Source organism: Sminthopsis crassicaudata, chromosome 2 (assembly GCF_048593235.1).
Source record: "Sminthopsis crassicaudata isolate SCR6 chromosome 2, ASM4859323v1, whole genome shotgun sequence".
NCBI lineage: Eukaryota > Metazoa > Chordata > Mammalia > Dasyuromorphia > Dasyuridae > Sminthopsis > Sminthopsis crassicaudata.
In genome coordinates this window covers 387,578,359-387,597,631 of record NC_133618.1, presented here as the reverse complement: position 1 = coordinate 387,597,631, position 19,273 = coordinate 387,578,359, and the positions used below count along the sequence as shown (strand labels likewise).

At 48.8% G+C, this 19,273-nt stretch overlaps 3 protein-coding genes across 5 annotated transcripts in view; all 3 read left to right on the top strand.

The window, feature by feature from the left end:
* The first annotated feature begins 2,178 nt into the window (after positions 1 to 2,178).
* PROB1 (proline rich basic protein 1) lies at positions 2,179 to 7,350 on the top strand. Its single transcript, XM_074291498.1, has one exon. It carries the CDS (start codon positions 2,267 to 2,269, stop codon positions 5,306 to 5,308), a length of 3,042 nt encoding a protein of 1,013 aa, XP_074147599.1. The 5' UTR covers positions 2,179 to 2,266; the 3' UTR covers positions 5,309 to 7,350.
* A 462-nt stretch (positions 7,351 to 7,812) lies between these two features.
* On the top strand, positions 7,813 to 11,577 carry MZB1 (marginal zone B and B1 cell specific protein). Its single transcript, XM_074291512.1, has 4 exons — positions 7,813 to 8,047; positions 9,240 to 9,361; positions 9,724 to 9,828; positions 10,901 to 11,577. The coding sequence occupies exons 1-4, from the start codon at positions 7,862 to 7,864 to the stop codon at positions 11,064 to 11,066; spliced, it is 579 nt and encodes a 192-aa protein (XP_074147613.1). The 5' UTR covers positions 7,813 to 7,861; the 3' UTR covers positions 11,067 to 11,577.
* Positions 11,578 to 14,091: 2,514 nt separating this feature from the next.
* Positions 14,092 to 19,273, top strand: part of SLC23A1 (solute carrier family 23 member 1) — a 33,795-nt gene continuing 28,613 nt past the window's right edge. For 2 of the 3 annotated variants that reach the window (XM_074291488.1, XM_074291487.1), the window contains exons 1-2: positions 14,753 to 14,919; positions 18,708 to 18,769. In XM_074291488.1, coding sequence (XP_074147589.1) covers positions 14,838 to 14,919; positions 18,708 to 18,769 — 144 coding nt within the window. In that variant the 5' untranslated portion in view covers positions 14,753 to 14,837. Of the gene's footprint in view, positions 14,185 to 14,752; positions 14,920 to 18,707; positions 18,770 to 19,273 lie in introns of those variants that run through there. The other variant, XM_074291489.1, reaches the window with a different exon arrangement.

Here is a 19,273-nt window from a genome sequence, read left to right as displayed (position 1 = left end):
AGTTGGGTTCAATCATCTCCTGCTATAGGATGGTCAAGGAACCCGACTTTTTCCTTTCCTAGCCCTGATTCCCCTTAGAATGTGAATAACAAATGGATGGCAGTCCCGGGAAGCATGCGTGGGATAGGGGATGGAGCTGCTAGGACATGACCTGATTCTGGCATCGGCCCCTGCACCTGCCACATTGGACCCAACACTCGAACAGAACTAGCCAGGGAGAGGGGATACTCAGATTAAACACTCTTCCACCCTACTTTCTTTCTAAATGGATCTTCTGGGTTGGTGGGATTTAAGGAGTTGAATTGTAGTTTATGCAAAAGTGTGGAGCTCCCCAATTAGGATGAAGCGGGTAGAGAAGGGAAAGGAGAGGAGGAATTTCCTAGTCTAATGACTGCCCCACCCTTGTTTGGCACCTCCCTACATAAACACTCCTAGTTACTCTGGTAACCCCCCTCCACCGGGTTAAGTTAACTTGCTTAATTTAGCTTCCAGAGCTGTGGGGAAGCTTCTAGGTTGGAAAGTGATGGGGGATGGGGCACTAATTGGGAACTTTACAATGCAAGGTGTCATAATCCAGGGCAATCTGAAGGCAGTGGTTTTTTTTAGCTGGATTTCAAAATCAATATTTTCCATTAATTATCTCTTACATAGGCTTAATATTTTTTCAAAGAATTTGTACAAGCATGATTTTCATCCCTTTAGAAGGCTAAGCGTTATGCTTTTACATAAAAGAAAAATAGAAGGGTAAAGTTGATTTGCCCAAATACTATTAGTTGCCCAAGTGACTTAAGACCTGGAGTGCATCCAAAAAGAAAAAAAAAAATGCATTTTCTACCAACTTAAGTGACAAAACATCTATATGAATCTGACTTCTTTCAGGTAAAGTGGAAACGTTGGAATGATACATGTGTAGAAATGTTAAATGAGAGAAAAGTTGGAAATCCCTAAAGGGATCCTATTCTCCAATTTCCTAGGGCTCCTACTTTCCAATTAAGCTAACCCAGAGTAACACAATTTACTCTTAATGCAGATTCTAACTTGTAATGGATTCCACAGCCTTGATCCTTATGCCAGCTCACATGCTAGTTTTTGTCAGTGTCTAAAGCTACTAGAATTGGTCAGAGGAATCGGGCCCCAATACTCAGTATCCTAGTAATGAATAGCAAAGGGAGAGGATAAGACTTTTAAAGTTTAGGACCAAAAAAAAAGTTCCCTAGACGAAATATAGGGCAAGACTTTATTTGGAAGGAGAGGGTTGGGGAAGAGGACCAATTCCTGACAATTTTATTCCCCAAGAATAGGCTAGATTTTAAACGTGGGTTATATCGGAGAGGTTTCTTGGAGTCATCAAAGAAAGGTCGCACTAACTGACCTCGAAGGTCCCTTCCAAAAAAACAAGTTTGGGATCTTCAGATAAGAAAGGACCATAGCCTCTATGAGGCAGTATGAAAGAAATTCGGGGCTATAAACATGGGCAATTCATGTTCCCAAGTACCAAAGCCACCCGAAATACCCTCTAGCTCCCCTTGCCCTAATGCGTCCAGCTCGGAGTCCAATACAGAGAGGCTACATTTTTTTTCCACTTTCCTCTCTACCCCAGCCCCATGCCAACCTAGCCCAGGAATTCAGCCCAGCTTTGAGGACTTGGGCGGGGTATGATTGTGATTAAAAGCCCATTTTACAAACGGTAATATGAAGAGGTCTCACTTTCATTACTCACGCGGTTTTGGAGAAATTAAGGAAACCCTCTCAATCTAACAGAATGGAGTGTACAGTTGGTGACCTTTAGATTGCCGAGCTGAGATGCCTGAGACACAATCCAAGCCTGAAACTTGGAAGTGCCTCGATGCGTCGCAAGTGTTTCAAAGAAACACCTGCAGGGACCCCTTGGCTTTCGGATCTCGCTTCCTCGGGGAGGCCTCCTGACGGGGGCTCCTGCTACAGTTTGCCCCCCAGACCGCATTATTTTCTCCGGTCTGGTGTCCGCTCCTCCAGGGCGGCCAAAGAGGGGAGGAGTGGGTCGGGAGGGGAGGGGAAGAGAAAGTGGAGAAAGGCACTGCTATCCATAGCCAGCCCGGGCAGTCTCTGGCTCGGGTTCAGATGCGGCCTCTTTAAGGCACCGTGACCCGGCCGCGCCGGGACCCCGGGGCGGGGAGTGCGGGCTGGGGAACAGAGCAGCTGGAGGCGGCGGCGGCGGCGGCGGAGGAGGAGGCGGTGAATTTCTGCGCGACCTGAGCCCGGGCCCCCGCCGCAGCCCTCCCGCAGCATGCTCTCCATCCTTGTCCCCCCAGCCGCGGGCGGCTTCCCCTCGGTCCTCGCTCTGCGCCAGGACTCTTCGGGATCCTCCGGCTCTTACCACACCGCGCCAGGCTCGCCCGAGCCCCAGGGGCCGCGCCCGGTCCTGGACGGGGCGGACGATGACTGGGGCAGTGGAATTCCTGGGCGGGGGCAACCGGCAAACTTTGCGGGCCAGAACTCCAGGGTCCCTGGTCGGGGGGCGGGCCCAGCCGGGAGCGGGGGCTCGCAGCTTCGCCTGTCCATCAGCGCCCAGAATAGCCGCCAGGAGCCTGGATCCGGTTTCCCCAAGAGGCCGGGACAGCGCCCGAGTCCTTTCCAGCTCCGCACCCTGCCGTCGGGGGAGATGGAAGTGATCTTCACCACCGGGCCCCTAGGCGAGCCTCCCGTTCAGTCCCCCAGCGACTCGGATGAGGCGGACAGCGAGGTGCAGCAGCTCACGGCGCTCAGTCTGCAGAGTTTTTCCCACCCTCAAGGCCCTTACCTAGACGTGCGTAGCCCCAGCGCGCAGGCCTCTTCCAGCCCATCCCCGGCTCTGTCTGACAGCAGCAACCAAGCAGACCGCTGGGCCACCTACCTGGACCTGCGTCAGGAGACTGGAGCTGCGGCCTCCAGGCTGCCAGAACTCCCTGCCACGTCCGGGAGAACGCAGTTCGAGTGCGTGGAGGTGGCGCTTGAAGACCAGGCATCCCTGAGTAAGCAGAGAACGGTCCCCAAGAGGCAGATAGAGCTAAGGCTGAAGCCGAGCGCTCCGGAGCCGGATTCAGCTGGGGAGAATGGGCTACCCAGGCGCAAGCTGTTCCTGCGAACGGGCTCGCTGGACGAGTCTCTGACTCGCTTGCAGGCCGCCTCTAACCTCGTGCAGACAGCACTGGCCAGAAAGCTGCAGATCGAGCAGACACTGTGCCCCGAGCAGCCGAGCCCAGGGGGCGGGGCTCAGCCCATTCAGACTCGGGCAGGCTCGCAGCTTCGTCCCTTGGGGGAGACCCAGAAGCCGGCGGAGCGGCCCCCCGCTTGGCCTGAGGTCCAGGAGAGCGAAGCCCCGACCAGACGTACTGCACGAAGCCCTCGAAGAGATTCAAAGGAACTCAAGTCCAGAGGGAGCTCTCAGGCGGGGCTTCCTCCCAGAGAGCCGGCGAAGGAGGCACCCCTGCCCCCTGCCAAGCCTGCGGGGCTGAGGGCCCCGGACGGCGTAGTTTCTATCAGAACCCCGAGGCCCTGGCCCAGTCTGCGAGAACGAGCTATTCGTCGGGACAAACCAGCCCCCGGGACGGAACCACTCGGGCCCGTGAGCTCCAGCATCTTCTTGCTGTCGGGGGACAAGTCCCAGGAAGCGTCTGAGTCTCGGCCCCGCAATGAATGGAGCCAGCCGCCGAAATCTCTGGCTCAGAGGTGCGCCCCAGAGCATCGGGCGGCCCCGGAGACTCCCAGGCTGTCTCTCCAGGAAACCTGGGATCCCGCTGTTCAGGCGTCGCTGACTCCGTCTGTGCAGGAGGTTCCCCACGAAGCGCTCCAAGAGGCCACATCTCCGCAGGCACCCCGGGATCTAACTGTGCAGGAGCCTCAGATTTCACCTCCGCCGGAGAGTGCAGTCCCAGACACTTGGGAGCCCAGAGACGCCCCCGCTCCCTCAGGCAGATCCCGGGTAACAATTCCGCGACCGCGGGACGTGCGGAAGCTAGTGAAGAACACCTACTCGCTGAGCTTCCCAGCCGTCCCCACTTCCAGTCTGGGGCTGCCGGAGCCCCCTTGCGCGTCCGGGGGCCCCAGCGAGGGCAGCGAGACTCCGCCCGGAGCTCCGGAGCCTCCTACCACTATTCACTATACTTCTACTTTCCAGAAGGACTTCCTGCCCGTGGTGACCCATCCCTACGAAGTCCCGGAGCCGCCGGTTACTGAGGGAGGGGGAGTAAGTGACTCTGCTCCCAGAGGGGCCCTGCAAGGCCACCAACCTCCCCAGCCTCAGACGCGGCCAAAGGGCTACCAGGAAGGAGAGCCGACCCCACGGAAGAAAGCGGAGAACAATACAGCCAAGCCTTTTGCTCGCAGCGAGATCCGCCTCCCCGGAGCCCTGTCTTTGTCCCGGAAGCCCGGGGTCAAGGCCCAGCCTGAGACCGACACAGAGATCCGCCGCGTTTCCCCAGGGTACGGTCCTCAGGTTCAGCGCCTCCTCCCAGAAGGAGAAGTTCAGGCCAATTCCCCAGGGATTAGCCTGGGGCCTGCCCCCATCCCCAAGGAACCAAGAGAGAGGCCAGAGGTCCCAGCTCAATGGTCAGGGGCTGGACAGACATCTAGCTCCTTGACAGAACCCCCACATCCAAATGTCAGGGGCTCCCTCTACCTGGGGTCCCCACACTCTGACCAGGCCAATCCCCTGGCCCTCCAGGCCCGGAGTCCAGAGCCCAGAGCCAAACCCCATCCAGGCTTCCCTGGGACCCATCCCGCAGGGAACCAGATTACAGCCAAACCTGCTTCCCTGTCCCAGCCCAGGGCAGCTTCAGCACCTCCTATGGCCCAGGGCCTTGACAGCCCTTCCAGGAGTCACGGTAGGGGCCTTCAGAGCTCTGGAGCCACCCCATCAGGGAAGGTTCTTGTAGATCCAGAGAGTGGGCGCTACTATTATGTAGAGGCTCCCAAATCTCCTAAATTAAAGCTGCTCTTTGACCCAGAGAGTGGTCAATACCTAGAAGTTCTTGTTCCCCCCTCCCCAGCAGGGCCACCCCTCCGGTTCTACCCCTCCTTGGCACTAGGGCACAACCTCTATCCTTCTCCCTATGGGTCCTACCCTGGGCTTTCACTACCTCCTTCACCGGGACCCTTGCCTCTGGGTCCCCCTGACTTATTAGCCCCAGGAACCAAACTCCCCTGGGTTCCTGAGAGTGTCGCTGTAGATGGGCTCTATTACCTGCCCACAGGCAGTTCCTCTAACCCTTTACCTGGTCTTCCTCTACTTCTTTATTCTGGGCCTCCCAATTCTGGGCCTCCTACCACTACTAAAGGCTCACCTTTTTGAGTGAGAAGACCTCCGGAAGCCCTTCCCACACTTCATTTTGTCCACAGGTCCCACCTAAAGGGGCTCTTATTCCATCAGAGCCTCTGAACCCAGCCCAGTCCTAAAGCACTCCTGGGTTCCTTTCCCCTGGCACACACCCACTCTTGATACCAATCCTCCACCTCCACCCACCCTCCCAATGATCTGCTCTTCTTTGCCTTCTTTAAATTCCAATTTCCCATGTCCACATTCACTACTACTTCTCCCCCACCACACTCCTACCCCAGGCTACTCGCACCCTAGCCCCCGTAGGGATATTGCTGTGGCTTTGCCTCCAACCCCACTTCCCAGGGTACTGCTGGGGATGGAAGGGAGAGCTCAGGGAGGAAGTGCCATCTATTTCTTACCAATCTATTCAGTTCTTGCCGGTGTATCTACCAGTGGCGCTCGGGAAGTGGAAGCAATGATGGCAGTTATATGATTGTGTGTCTCACATATGCCCTGTCACCAGTGAGGAGCCAAGAAAGTGGGTGGGGGATGAAACAGCAAAAGTTGTGAAGGATTCAAACTGTGAGAATGGGTTTGGGAGGTATATTGATCCCTGAACTCAAGATACAAGTCCCTCACTGGAGTCAGAGAGAAAGGGAAGCTGGGGGGGGGGGGGGGGCGCAAAATTTGTGCCAATTTTAAAGAGATCTAGGAAAGAAATAGGAGACCTTCGGCTCATAAAAAGGTGGATCAGGATGTGTCTTCCAGAAGAAGCACTGTGAGGTGCCGATTAGTGCTAGAGTGCTTCGGATCTTGTTTCAGGGATGGATTTTAAAAGGAAAAGCTGGGGTTTGGGTTTAATATAGCCTCTCCATGGCAGGAGGCTGTTGGTAAAGATTCAGCAAATCAATTGGTCAATCAACAAGCATTTATTAAGCACTTACCAAGGCATTGGCACCAGAATGAAATAATTCTTACCTATTAAGAAACATGTGGAAGCTAGATGGTAGAGCACCAGCCCTGAAGTAGGTGGACCTGAGTTCAAAGCCAGCTTCAGACCCCATGATCTTGGAAAAAAGTACTCCCTTTCCATTATTACTCTCCTCTACCCATGAAAAAAACAAGACAAGACCCGTGCTAGCTAGCTAGGAGATTCTTTTCTCCTTTAGAAGTGGCTGAACTTCTTTTCTGGAGTGAGTTTTCAGTTAGGAGGGAACCTTAGTAAAGATTAATCCAGCATTCCCCTTTTCATATGAAAAAACTTAGTTCCCACAAGGATAAATGACTTACCCCAAATAATTAAACAAGTTAGGTTTTGCAGAACCAGGGCTGGAATTCCAGAAACTTAGCCTTTCCATGAGAGTTATTAAAGTGAATGAACATCACTTCGGAAAGGCTCCCAAAACTGGACCAGTTAAGTGTTGCAAGGGAATAGGATAAATGAGTCCTTTCCAGCAGGTCTCCAGTGCTGACTTTTAGAGACCAGTTGTTTTTCCAGGTTAAGTTGGGAGCTGAGATTAAAGTGGGTCAAGGGGCTGATTTGCTGGACATTTAAAAAATTATCTCCCTCTCTGGAATCCAGGTCTATGCCCACGCAAATAAGAAGAGGAAGCTTGGGTGAGCTCAAGGAATATTAAAGAGGAAGGTAGAAGAGAGGTATGGGGCATATTTGAGAACAAAGCTCCAGGACTGAGCACTGGATAGGGCAGGCTGTGGACATCGAAGAAGGGAGTGTAGTGTGTGTTTGTGTGTGTATTTTGAGGGTATTGATAACTGCTTGTATGACTATTGCTTCTCCTGGTAAGAAGTGTCACTAGAGACAGGGGGGTATCCCCTCCCCTCAAACAACTGGCTGCTGCCTTCTTTTGCTACAAAATTAAGGGTGGAAGGAGACCTGATTCTCTCCTCCAGACTCACAGTCCCCTACCCAGGGAAAGAAGCTCCTTGGGGAGAGTTGCTAGGAAAGTATAATTCAAATCAGACTCCAGAGATTCCTAAATCAGGCAATCTTTGCATTTGTTCTACGTATGTAAAATAAAGTGTCCACCAAAGGAAATGTGGTCAGTAAACCAAAATATTGCATTTGGTCGTCTATTTTTTGTACTAATCCTCTCAACTCCTGTGCTATTGAGGCTATCATCCTGGCTGCTAAAGAGAGGGTGCCATCTCACACAAAAGGCAGATTCTGGAAGAGGGGGGAGGAGGAAACATTTCACTGAGTGACACCAACTCTAAACTCAAATTGCAGTTCAAACATTAAATTGCCTTGTAAAGTTGTCTAAGTCCCTTTCACTTCCCAGGTCTCAGTTTTTTCATCCACAAAATGGTAGTAAATTATCTGGAACCTCATATTGAGGGGGTAGGGCTGGAGATCCTCCCAGGAAGAAAGTGGAAAAATTGACTTTCAAGATCCATCACAATCTGGGGGAGTGGGAGGGACTGCATCAATTGATAGGGTGTTGGGGGTACAGATACAGAGGTGGCAGGCCCTCATTGGTTTAAGCTGGGTCTTAATGCCACCTGGCTTCCTTCCTAATGTACCCACACCCTAGTCTATACAGAACTTAGCCCCACCATTGAGAGGCAATGAGGCTTCTGCTGTTGCTGCTGTCACTGACCGGCTGGGGTCCCCCAGCGAACCTTGGAGAGGGAATCCCCCAAGAAACCATCCCACTGTCAGCCACATCCCCTCATTTTGATGAAGAAGAAAAATACTCAACCCACATGCCCCAACATCTGCGCTGTGACGCCTGCCAGATCATTTCTTACCAGGTAAGAAAGCTCCCCTGCCCCCACTTTCGGACCCTCACCTACCTAGCCAGTCCCCTGAACCCCACACCAAGGACCCAAGTTTTGGGGAGCAAGGCCATGGGAGGGACACATTTCAGGCTGTGTCCTGGAGCACAAAGCTAGAAAGACTAGAAATGTCCCTTTCCACAGGCCAAGATGGATGGTATCACTCCACTCACATATCCTGGTACCCTGTTGGCTTGAGTTGATTGGATCATTCTCTCCCTTACAGTTAGTTATATGCTTCAGTTTATTTTTCTGCCAGGAGAGTAGATATACCTAATATTAATACAAAAGGGTTTTGAGGTCTCAGGCAAACCATAAAGGAGGAGGATGGCAGAGATAGCTCAGGTGCGTTTCCTCATTTGAGATTTTTTGCTTTTTTTGTTTATTTTGTTTTTGGATGGGGACAATTCTTAGATTTTTTTTTGCACTATGCAGGCCTGGGGGAGGGGAGAAGGGCCACATGCTTCTATGTGTGATACGTGTCACTAACAGCTTGTCCCTTCCCTTGGGGGCCCTGCCAGCACCTGGCATTTTCCTCCTCGGTGTCTGGGCCTTTTCCTGTTCTGATCCCTCCAGGGTTAAAAATGCCCCATGCAAATTGGGCTGTGTCTCAGTGCACAGAGCAGATGGTCTCAGAGAAAGTAAGAAATGATTCCCTGGAGCCTGGGTCACCCCCAGGATTTGGTGACTGGGTTAAGGCCTAGTTCCTCTCACCCTCCCTCCCATTCCACAGGTCAGAATGTTGGCTCTTGGGGAAAACCTCTGCTGCCAGAGCTGGGTTTCTGCATCTGAAACTGACTCTTGAGCAGCTCCAGGGGAGAGGGAGTTAATTTACCCCCAATCCCTACTACCCCGAGCAGGGGCCGGGGGATTCCCTCTCCGGTTCTTCCTTCCCTGCTTATTGCTAAGACCACTCCAGTGCCTAGAACCAGGAAGATGGAGACGTAAGAAGGGCATGGGACCCATCCTTCACAGGTGCTTTCTGCCCACACAGATGGGCCCCACCCCACCCAGAGCTATACTTAGCCCAAAACTGTTTCAGGGGGCCAACTGTAGGGGGCCGGGAGCCTCCTCTCATAAACACGGCCCACCCCCACTGCTTACAGTCCCACTGCCTGCCTCCTCCACTTCCCAGCTCCAAAGTTAATCAGTGTCTCCCCTGTTTCAGATGTGGAAGCATCTGACTGAAATGGAGACCAAGCTGCTGAGCCACATGGCCAAGGGGGCTTCTCTCAGTGAGTCTGAGTACACTGATGTCCTGGAAAAATGCTGTTCTCAGAGCTGGAAGAAGTGAGTTGCCCTTGACCCACGGAAAGCCATTCCTTCCCTGTGGCTTTCAGAATCCTCAGATCTCTGCAGGAGCAAGGCGGGAGAAAGGGAAGAAATCACCACACAGAGATGGGGTTGAGATGCTTGGATGCGGGGGGAGGGTTCCTGAAAGGAATTGTCTGCACTCCCACCTTAATGATGCACACACACACACACTTCTACTGGCCTGATAGGTTGTAAACTTAGGTCCCTTCTCCAAAGGTATTACTACATCCAGGGAAAGAATAGCTCTGAAGGGGTTAACAAGCCCCGGGATGGATGGCTCCCTTTCTCCCAATGCGCCCCCTTCTAACTCTTGTTCTCTCTCTCCCCTTGACCACCAGTTACGGGGTCCGGGAAGTAAACAAGGTGAAACACTTTATTGGCCCAGGACTGGCCAGTGGTGAGGGCATCAGTGTGATGATCAGCGGAGGCCCGTGGCCAGGCAGGTAATGACCCCAATTTGGGGCAGGAAAAGTGGTAAATAGGTCTATTTATTAAACACAAAGTTTTTCAAGCATTTACCATGGGCTAGGTTCTATCGAGATAAAAAGCTTAGGTAAGTCTGGATCCCTGACCTCAGTGAAATGAGAGTAAAAAGAGACCAAGCCAAGCAGATTCCACAATATTCCCCAATTCTACCTGCTAGCAAAAAGTACTAGTGAACATCTGAGAATACAAGTAATGACCAGCTGGGGAAAACATTAGGGAAGGCTTCCTAGAGAAGTAGTATTTGGATTGTGCTTTAAATGATAAATGATGAAGTATATCCAGCAAGCAGGCACAAGAACACAGTTTGTATTGGGGGAGGGAGAAGAGAATTATCCAAGTTGATTTTGTGGAGGGAAGTGAGATAAGAAAAAAGTGGGATGGCACTTGGTTGTATTGGGGCTTGAAGGAAAGGCAGAGGAATTTGAGCTCTACTCTGGAGGTAATAGGGAATCATTGAAGATTTTGAGCAGAAGTGAAACGACCAATTCTAGATGGAAATGGACTTGGACCTCATTTCCTCAACATAAGGAACTCTCAAATAAGCAAACTATTTGCAGCAATATAGGTTAGCATTTTCCTGCACAGTTTTAAGAGAATTGTCTAGAACAGAATAGCTAAGTAATTTTCCCAGGGTCACACAGCATCCTCTGAGGAAGACAAGGGTGGAATGGGAGGAGCAATAAAGAGGGGATAAGGAAGGGCATTTTCTCTGGAAGCTTAAGTATTTCTTCCTCTAAGGAGAAAAAAGTCCTCAAATTGTCAGAGCTAGAAGGAACCTCATCGAAACTTGCAGATGGGGAAGTTGAGGCTGAAGGGGCAGTGCAGGGTCACACATTAGAAAAGCCCGAGTTAGAACCCAGACATCTTTCCCCTCAGTCTAGTGCCCCTCCCACTACCAGTCCTTGTTTGCTCCCTTTCAGAATGAGGGCAAAAAGCCATGGGATTTATTTGGGAGCAATAAGAAGTGCTTGGAGGAAGGGCTATGGCACGGGGAGTTCCATCCACTTTCCCTGCTCCCCTTCCTTGCAGGCTCTTCAAGATGTGCCACAACTACCTGGGAGAGCTTGGGGAAGATCAGCTGTACAGGGAATACAGGCAAGGGGGCCGACAGGCCCTGGAGAGGCTGTTGTGCAGAGGGACCTGTCCCGAAGAGGAGACACCTGGCCAGGGGGACTTCCTCCGGAAGGAACTTTAGCCTTTTATCACTCAGGAGAGAGGTCTTGTGGATCCAGGATGTGCCAGATAGGTTACTGGTCCAGCAAACCTCTGAGACATAAGATTTTCTGCCTTCCCTTTGCAAACCCACAGAAGCCTCGTTTCTGGGAGCTAACTCCATCATCAGCTCTGCTTGGAATGAAGACCTTCCTCAGTCCTACTAGGGGAGAGTCAGGGACGAACAGTCTCACCTGGGCCCCTGGTAGAGGATCAGGAAAGGCAGAATTGGATCTTAGACTTCCGCATCTATGAATTAGAGATCATACATCTCCCCCTTGAATGCCTTCCTTTTCCTTCCCCTCCATCCCTCTCCCATCTTCATCCCCTGATTCTTTCTCTTCCTCCTTCTCTTCTCCCCCTTTAGGGTCTCCTGGGTCCAGTCCCTGACGGGGAAGGGTAGGCAGGAGAGGATGTTTTTGGATCTTGGAGCCATCCTGTCCTATTATCATCTAACCCACTAAACTTCAATAAAGTAAAATATCTTTTCTCCATTTCTTCTGTGATCTTTCAAGAACAGTAAAATCACTCAGAAAGACTTAAGCTTTTCTTTTCCTATTTCCCTGTTGATGCTGAGATTTAGCTGACTGCCCTGCCCCCTCCTTTTTACAAGTGGGTAGAACATAAGGATAAATTTCCCAGAATCTCCAACCAACCAACCAGCTTTCCCTATCTATGCCTTTCCCTAGAGTACACTGGGCCAGATTGGAAAAAGTATACCTCAGATGCCCAGACACGGAAGCCAGGAGGTGCTGGGGTGGACTGTGCCAGATGCCATGTTCTCAGCCTCTCCGTGTTTCCTTTTCATTCTAAATGAACCTTTTGGCTTTTCAGGTAGAGGCTTGGGATTCTCTTTCTCAGGGAAAATTCATTAAGTCTACCAAGTCCCTGTGGCTCCCATCCCCGGGCTCTTTCCCCGGGCTAAGGAGAGGTGCCAATCTTGTTAAACATTGTAGTCAAGTACTGAATTCTGTCATGGAGCCATTGCATAAATAGTTAAAGGAATGCTTCTCTGGAGAAGATGAGAAGGTCCCCCTTGAAAAACAGGTGGCATTCCAGACAGGAAGAGTAGTGATGTGGGGGGAGAGGGGAACAGCATTGGGGGTGTCCTAAGAAAGTCAAGACCCTGCCTATGGGACTTAGGGAGGGGAAGGTATCCAGGACAGATTCAGTCTGGATCAATCCTATCAGACCACAAAAGTGGCTTCAGAGCTTCTCCCTAGTGTCTCCCCACCCTAAGCCTCCATTACATTGGGGGACATGATAACCCTTGGGGATGGTGCAGTCTTTTTTTTTTTTTTAGTACCATACCCTATGGTTGTTGTTGTGTTTTTGTTTTTGTTTTTTGCTTCTTTCTTTTTTATTTAAAAGCTTTTAATGCCTTTTTGTTTTCAAAATACATGCAAAGATAATTTTCTTTTCTTTTCTTTTTTAATAGTTTTTATTTACCAGATATATGCATGGGTAATTTTACAACACTGACAGTTGCCAACCCCCCCTCCCCCCTCCAACCTTTTCCCTTCCTCCCCCCCTCAGATGGCAGGTTGACCAACACATGCTCAACACGTTAAAGTATAAATCAAACACAATATATGTATACATGACCAAACAGTTGTTATGCTGAACAAAAAGAATCGGACTTTGAAATAGTGTACAATTAGCCTGTGAAGGAAATCCAAAATGCAGGTGGACAAAAGTAGAGGGATTGAGAGTTCTATGTAGTGGTTCATAATCATCTCCCAGAGTTCTTTTGCTGGGTGTAGCTGGTTCAGTTCATTACTGCTCTATTGGAACTGATTTGGTTCATCTCATTGTTGGAGAGGGCCACATCCATCAGAATTGATCATCATACAGTATTGTTGTTGAAGTATATAATGATCTCCTGGTCCTGCTCATTTCACTCAGTTCATGTCTCTCCAGACCTTTCTGTATTCCTCCTGCTGGTCACTTATTACAGAACAATAATATTCCATAACATTCATATACCACAATTTATTCAGCCAATCTCCAATTGATGGACATCCACAAAGAGGACTGCCACAAACATTCTATGCAAAGATAATTTTCAACATTCCTCCTTGCAAAACCTTGTGTTCCAATTTTTTCTCCTTCCTTTTCCCCCACTCCCTCTCCTAGAAAGCAAATAATCCAATATAGGTTAAATATATGCAATTCTTCTACACATACTTTCACATTTATCACGCTGTACAAGAAAAATAAGATCAAAAAAAAAAAAAGAGAGAGAAAAAAAAAAAAGCAAGCAAATGACAACAACAAAAAGGGTGAATACTATGTTGTGATCCACATTCAGTCCCCAGAATCCCCTCTCTGGATGGGATGGCTCTCTTCATCACAAGTCTATTGTAATTGGTCTGAATCACCTCAAAAGAGCCAAGTCTATCACACTTGATGATGATGCAGTCTTGAGCTAGTTGTCACTCATGCCTAAACAACCCAAGGGGGATTTCTAGATTGAGATGGACGGGTAAAGGTAAGAACAAAATCATGTTCCCACTATGAGCCAGCCAACCTGTGTCCAGGGATTACAGCCGTTGCTATTCCTCCCCTTGAGGAAAGGGTGCTTAGAACAGTTTCTTCACTTCCTAGACATTTATCTTTGGAAGGGAGTCACCAATCCTGCTTTTCCAGGAACAGATTAAGGGCTTCATCTGTTTTCAATCCTTCAGTCAACTAAGGAAGGGAGATGGAGGTAAGGGGAAGGGAAGGAGAAGAGACTGCCACAGAGTCTAACCCGTCTATATCCGAGAAAACAACCTCAGTATTGTCTATATCTTTTTTTCAGGGCAATTTCTCCTAATCCAGGAGCCAAGGGAAGTGAAGGGCAGGATTATCAAGATTATCTAACCATCAGGGATTTACTATGCATGTGGGGAAGCACATGGCTCACCAGATTTTAGTATTTAGAGCAGAAATCCCTCATCATTTTACAGCTGAGGAAACGGAAGCCCCCTGAAGTCAGAAGCCTTGCCTAAGAACGCAGGGGTAGGAAGTAGAGCCTGACTTTTGAATTTCCATGCTTCCTAATTTTGTGCATGGCTTGGGGCAGCAAGGATGGAACCTTTCAAGATGCACTCTCTGAGGTGAGCCTCCTCCTAGGGGCAGATGCAGGAACTACTCATCAAGCTAAATCTACTCTCCCTTCCAGCTATAGAGATGAGGCAACTGGGGGCTTTACTAATGTCTGCTAAATTCCTCCTGGCTACAACTCCTGGGCATGATTATGAGTTGTGTGGGAGGGTGAGTGCACCCCTGCACACACACACACACACACACACACACACACACTGTCCCTGGGACCCCCCTTTCCTGGCTGACACCTCAAAAGCCAATATCACCCCTCTTCTTTCTCCACCTCCCATCGTCCCAATCAAGAGTCATTGATCAATACCTAGAAGAATCTGAGAATTCTGGGGTTCAAGAAGCCGTTAAAAATGACCACATGGGGGTTTGTGTGCCAGTGCCTGTGATTGTCTGCTGTGTGTGTGTGTAATCTGGTCTATGAGGAGGCAGTTTTCCTATTTTCTTAACCACCTGCAGAGAAGTGGAGGAGAGTGAAGGCTGGGGGCAGGTTTGGGGGGTAGGGGGTGGAGGAGGAAGTAACGTGCAAATAGAAACATACAAACATTATCCATACATCCTCGGCGAACTGGTCAGACCACTTTGGGGCAACTGAAGCAGACTGGCAGAGGAAGCCAGCTTGGACAGGGGCATCAGCGAACTGACGGGTAACTCAATGAAGCTGCTGCTAGACAGGAGAGCGGTCTTCTGGCTAACCCCTGAAGGGAGGCCCTGGCCCTGGGGCCGGCAAAACAGAAGTAGGTCACCCTTTGGGGCTTTGGGCTTTCAGCTGAGCAGGGGAAGGGGAGAGGAGGTTGCAGGGTCATGTCTCCCAAAATTGGGGAATCAGGAAACATTCCCATCGCCTCATCATTTTACAGCTGAGTCACCTTCTTGTCTCCCCTGACTCAGTGGAATAGATTATAGGGAAGAGAATTAGAGATGTTGATCCAGACAACTCCACTGTCTAATCTCTCATGCTAGAGATTCCCTAGATCTTTCTCTCAAATCTATCTCCATCCACACTATTCCCAGCCCAGTGCCTAGGCTGGTCCCAGCCCCTACCAACTGATCTGCTCCCTAGTCTCCCCCTTTTTTGTCTCCTGCTTTGACCCCTTGGCTGAATGAAAGACAAGAAACCATCTGAGATCCTCTTTTCCTCTTCCTCTTCCTCCCACTGCCCTCCAAGACAAGTCATATTTGGAACTGAAGAATTGGTCTTTCTTGTTCACTCAGTGGGCTCTTGAAAGCGAAGAAAGGGGGACGGAATTGCTCTCGATGGGATTCGAGCCTTGGCTTGGAAACAAGAAAGGCAGAGTGAGGGGAGTTCTTGTGATAAGAATTCACTAACCCGAGTTATTTGTAGCAAAGAATTGGAAAGTTTATTTCTGAATATCACTAAGAAACTCTCTTAGTGAACAAAAGCCCCTAGTACAATCAGGAGATTTGTAAAGAGGTTTGTTGAGATACATAGTTTTATGGGGAGATTCTAGATATTGAAACAATGGAGAATTTTTGGAATAGAATAGATATCTGTTTACCTCTATAGAGAACTTAATCAGTAGTGAGTATTATCAATGGGGGTGGTCAATCAGGGTAACAGAATGAGGCTGCTTATCCTGTTTGCCTCGGGTGGGGTACAGAGGTAAAGTTCAAAGTAGCTTTCTCCTCGAGAAAGTCTCTTCATGGTTTCCATTTCATGCCCCCTTCAAGCAGTCCCCCAAATGCATTTGGGATAAAGAGGCGGTGGTTCTGGAGCACAGGGAGGGGCAAATGCTTCTTGCCCTCTAAAGGAGTGGAAAAGAGGGATCATTTAAAAGGTCAGTTTCTACCTCCAATTCCTCATCATTAAACTTGACAAATAGCATTCTGCAATTTGGTCTTAATTTAGGGTCCTGTGCCAGAGCCATGAACATCTGAATATAAGGAACTTTAGTCCATTTCCCTTGTCTCCTGCAAAATAAGTCCAGTTCCTTAATAGTGTTGTAATTTATTGAGCCATGAATTAGTAATTTTTTTCTGGTTTTCTAAGAGATATTTAGTCCAGGCAGTATTGCAAAAATAAATTAGTTTTTTGGTCTTGAGATCTCCTAAGCCGAATTTGTCCCTGTTTTTAAAGAGACAATCTACAGGTGAATCTTTAGGGATAGAGGAAATAAGGTGTCCCAATCTTGCCACAGACCCCAAGCCCCAAACTTCTATAGCTTTTTCGTTCTCTATAGGCGTCCCTAAGAGAGAGAAAAATATGACAAAAACTTTGTCAATTCGCAGGAGTTTTCTGCCATGAGCGTCCCCATTCGAAAAACTCTGCTTGAGCAAAAAACTCCAGCAGTCCAAATATTCCAGATTTTTTGGCTGCCTACTGCTATAGAGGGGGTCAAAGGGGGGCTTACCTATCTGTTGGCTGGGCTCTGTTGGAAGTCCCCATAGCGGGCCACCAAATGATGGGCCTTGGCTTGGAAACAAGAAAGGCAGAGCTAGGTGAGTTCTTGTGACAAGAATTCACTAACCCGAGTTATCTGTGGCAAAGAATTGGAAAGTTTATTTCTGAATATTACTAAATATAGTGATTAGATATGGTCACTATATCATATATATCTATATTATATAGATATATATGATATAGTGATAAGGTCACTCTATAGTGACCTCTATATCACTAAATCTGAATATCTCTAAAACTGCTTGAAGGAGAAAAATCTCCTTCAACCCTGCCTCAGTGGGGGACCCCGCCCAAGGAAAACAAGATAACCAGCTTCATTCTGTTATTTAGGTGGGGTTGGTTCAGTCCCTGAGCTAAAAGAATTCCAACCCTATACAATTAAAGATCTATTCAGTTCAACTCCACCCACCAGCTTCTTTGGGAGGAGGAGCAGGCCTCTCTTGTGGCCAAAGACCTCCTTATAAATATGGTAATTAAAAACTCATTTCTTTGCAGAGGACCTGACATGCCATGCTAGACTATGCTATGCTGTGTCAAGGAAACTTCTGTTCATTGGGATGATATTCTCTTCCAGTGTTATCCTCTCTTTATCCTCACCTGTTTCCCTAACCAGACTTTATGCCTCTCTGTCAGGATTTCTAACCCTACTTCCTAATCCGTATAATAAACCTCTTTTATCAATCTAGGTTTTCGGGTCTGTAAATTCTTTTATAGAGAATCTCTGCACCGCCAGAAGGAGCCCCCAAAACTTCCTACCCTTGTGCCAAATTCCAAAGGGGTGGAGGGGAGCCAAACCTCTCCATTTGGTTCCCTGAACCCCAAACCTGCCACTAGAACACCAGAAACCCTAATCTCATTTTGGTTCCCTAAATCTAGACCTTATCATTTGGTTCCCTACAAAATGAAACCCCCAAATCTAAACCTCATCATATTTTTGGTTTCCCGAAAGAGAACCCCCAAAACTAGATGACCTCATCAATCTGACTTTCCAAAGAACTCTGTGAAGGAGGCAGGGCAACCTTTAGAATCTCCCCCTGCTAAAGCATGAAACAGTCTCAAATACAGTGAGTAGTTTGAGGTCATACTGCGCGACAGGGCTGGATCTCTGAATCTCCCTCCAGATCCTGCCCTACGTTCAGGATAGAAGCTAGGAAGAACATCCAGCCTCAACCACTTAGTTGTTAAATTATTTAACCAATTTCCCTGCAAAATGGGAATAATCATGGTGTACATCTTCCAAATTTATTGTGAGGATCAAAAGAAATCCTGTCTGTGAGAAACCTTTTGCAAAAATTTAAAAATGGTATATAAACTCTAGCTATCACTGAACCTAAAGGTCCTAGAATATTGTCCCTGGACAAGACCTCAAATATTATCCAGTTCCAATAGGCATCGGAAGATTTAGCTGGCTTATCCTTATTATTGTTTCCCTCACTTTATAAGTGAGAAAACTGAGTCCTAGAAAAGGGAAATGACTGAGACACACAGAGTCAAGGCTTGAGCCCAAAGCTTTCCTGACAGGTGCTCTGAACACTGATTTTACTAGTACCCAGGTCTACTGACCTGTGATCAAGTTGTCTGTCCTCTGTACCACTGACTAACCACTAAGGGTTAAAAATAGAAGAGAATCAATTCTTGAGTGGGGGGGGCTAGGAACTCCATCCCCCCCTTCCAAGTAGTCTCTCCCCAGGTTCCCTTTTCTGTGTAGCACAGTACAACAGAATCTTATATGGTAAGTGACTATACTAAGTTCCTTCAGGGGCAAAAAACAGATTTATTTACCTTTGTGTCTCCCTCAAAGTTTTTCACCTAGAAATGTTTGGTGGATAAATGAACAAGCCCAGAAGTTCCCACCCTGCCCCCTCTTCCAGCGTAACGGGACATGGAGCTTTGACCCTGTGAAGGTGGGACCAGGGGCTTGACCTTTGTCAGGGTACACCCAGCAGGAGAGTTAATACGTTACCTCCCCTAGGGCTCCACTTTCGCAATCTCTGGACTTGGGGCTCTAGTTACAGATTTACTTCTGAACAATGTCTGTGATGTTTGGACTAAAGTCCTCAGAGCCATACAGGTGTTTCTGTCCTCTCCTTTACCCGTCCCCAGGTACCTCCCAGCCCTGCATCCAAAGGATGGGGACCCAGAAGGACCACACAGCTCCAGCCCAGGTACCAAGGGGCCAGAGAGAGATGTGATGGTGGGGCAGGGATGAGGTGGGTGGTGCAGGAGGACAGAAGCAATTGTTATTATCTCTTCATCTACTTTCTCCTCCCAAGGGAGGGAGGACAGAGCCTTGACGGCACATGGGAGGCTGAGCAAGACATCAACTTTCAGGGGAGTCAGGGCAGGTGTGTGTGGGTGTGTGGGATGGAGGAGGGCTGTACAGAGGCTTTGAGCCCTGCTGGAAGAAGTATTGGAATTTGGTGGAGTGAGCAGAATCCCCACTTTCTCATTTATGAAGAAGCACTAGTATTATTGGAGGAAAAGAAGGGTCTCCTGGGAAGGTAAACACTGAAAGGAGATCAAAGAAGGGAGGTTAGAGAGAGGGCTACAGCCAATCCTAGCTATCTTCTTTCTGTCACCTTAAATCTTGTCCTACATGACAATTCTTTAAAATAAGTCTTGTGAGTTTCTGAGGTCCAGCAGGGAATGTGAGAGTGTATCTCTCACTG

Bases quoted from the DNA above. Each gene is read 5' to 3' on its own strand.
- MZB1 (XM_074291512.1), top strand. From the start codon at position 7,862: ATGAGGCTTCTGCTGTTGCTGCTGTCACTGACCGGCTGGGGTCCCCCA. The intron at 9,362-9,723 runs GTGAGTTGCCCT...CTTGACCACCAG, and splicing joins TGTTCTCAGAGCTGGAAGAA to TTACGGGGTCCGGGAAGTAA. The intron at 9,829-10,900 runs GTAATGACCCCA...CCTTCCTTGCAG, and splicing joins GGAGGCCCGTGGCCAGGCAG to GCTCTTCAAGATGTGCCACA.
- PROB1 (XM_074291498.1), top strand. From the start codon at position 2,267: ATGCTCTCCATCCTTGTCCCCCCAGCCGCGGGCGGCTTCCCCTCGGTC.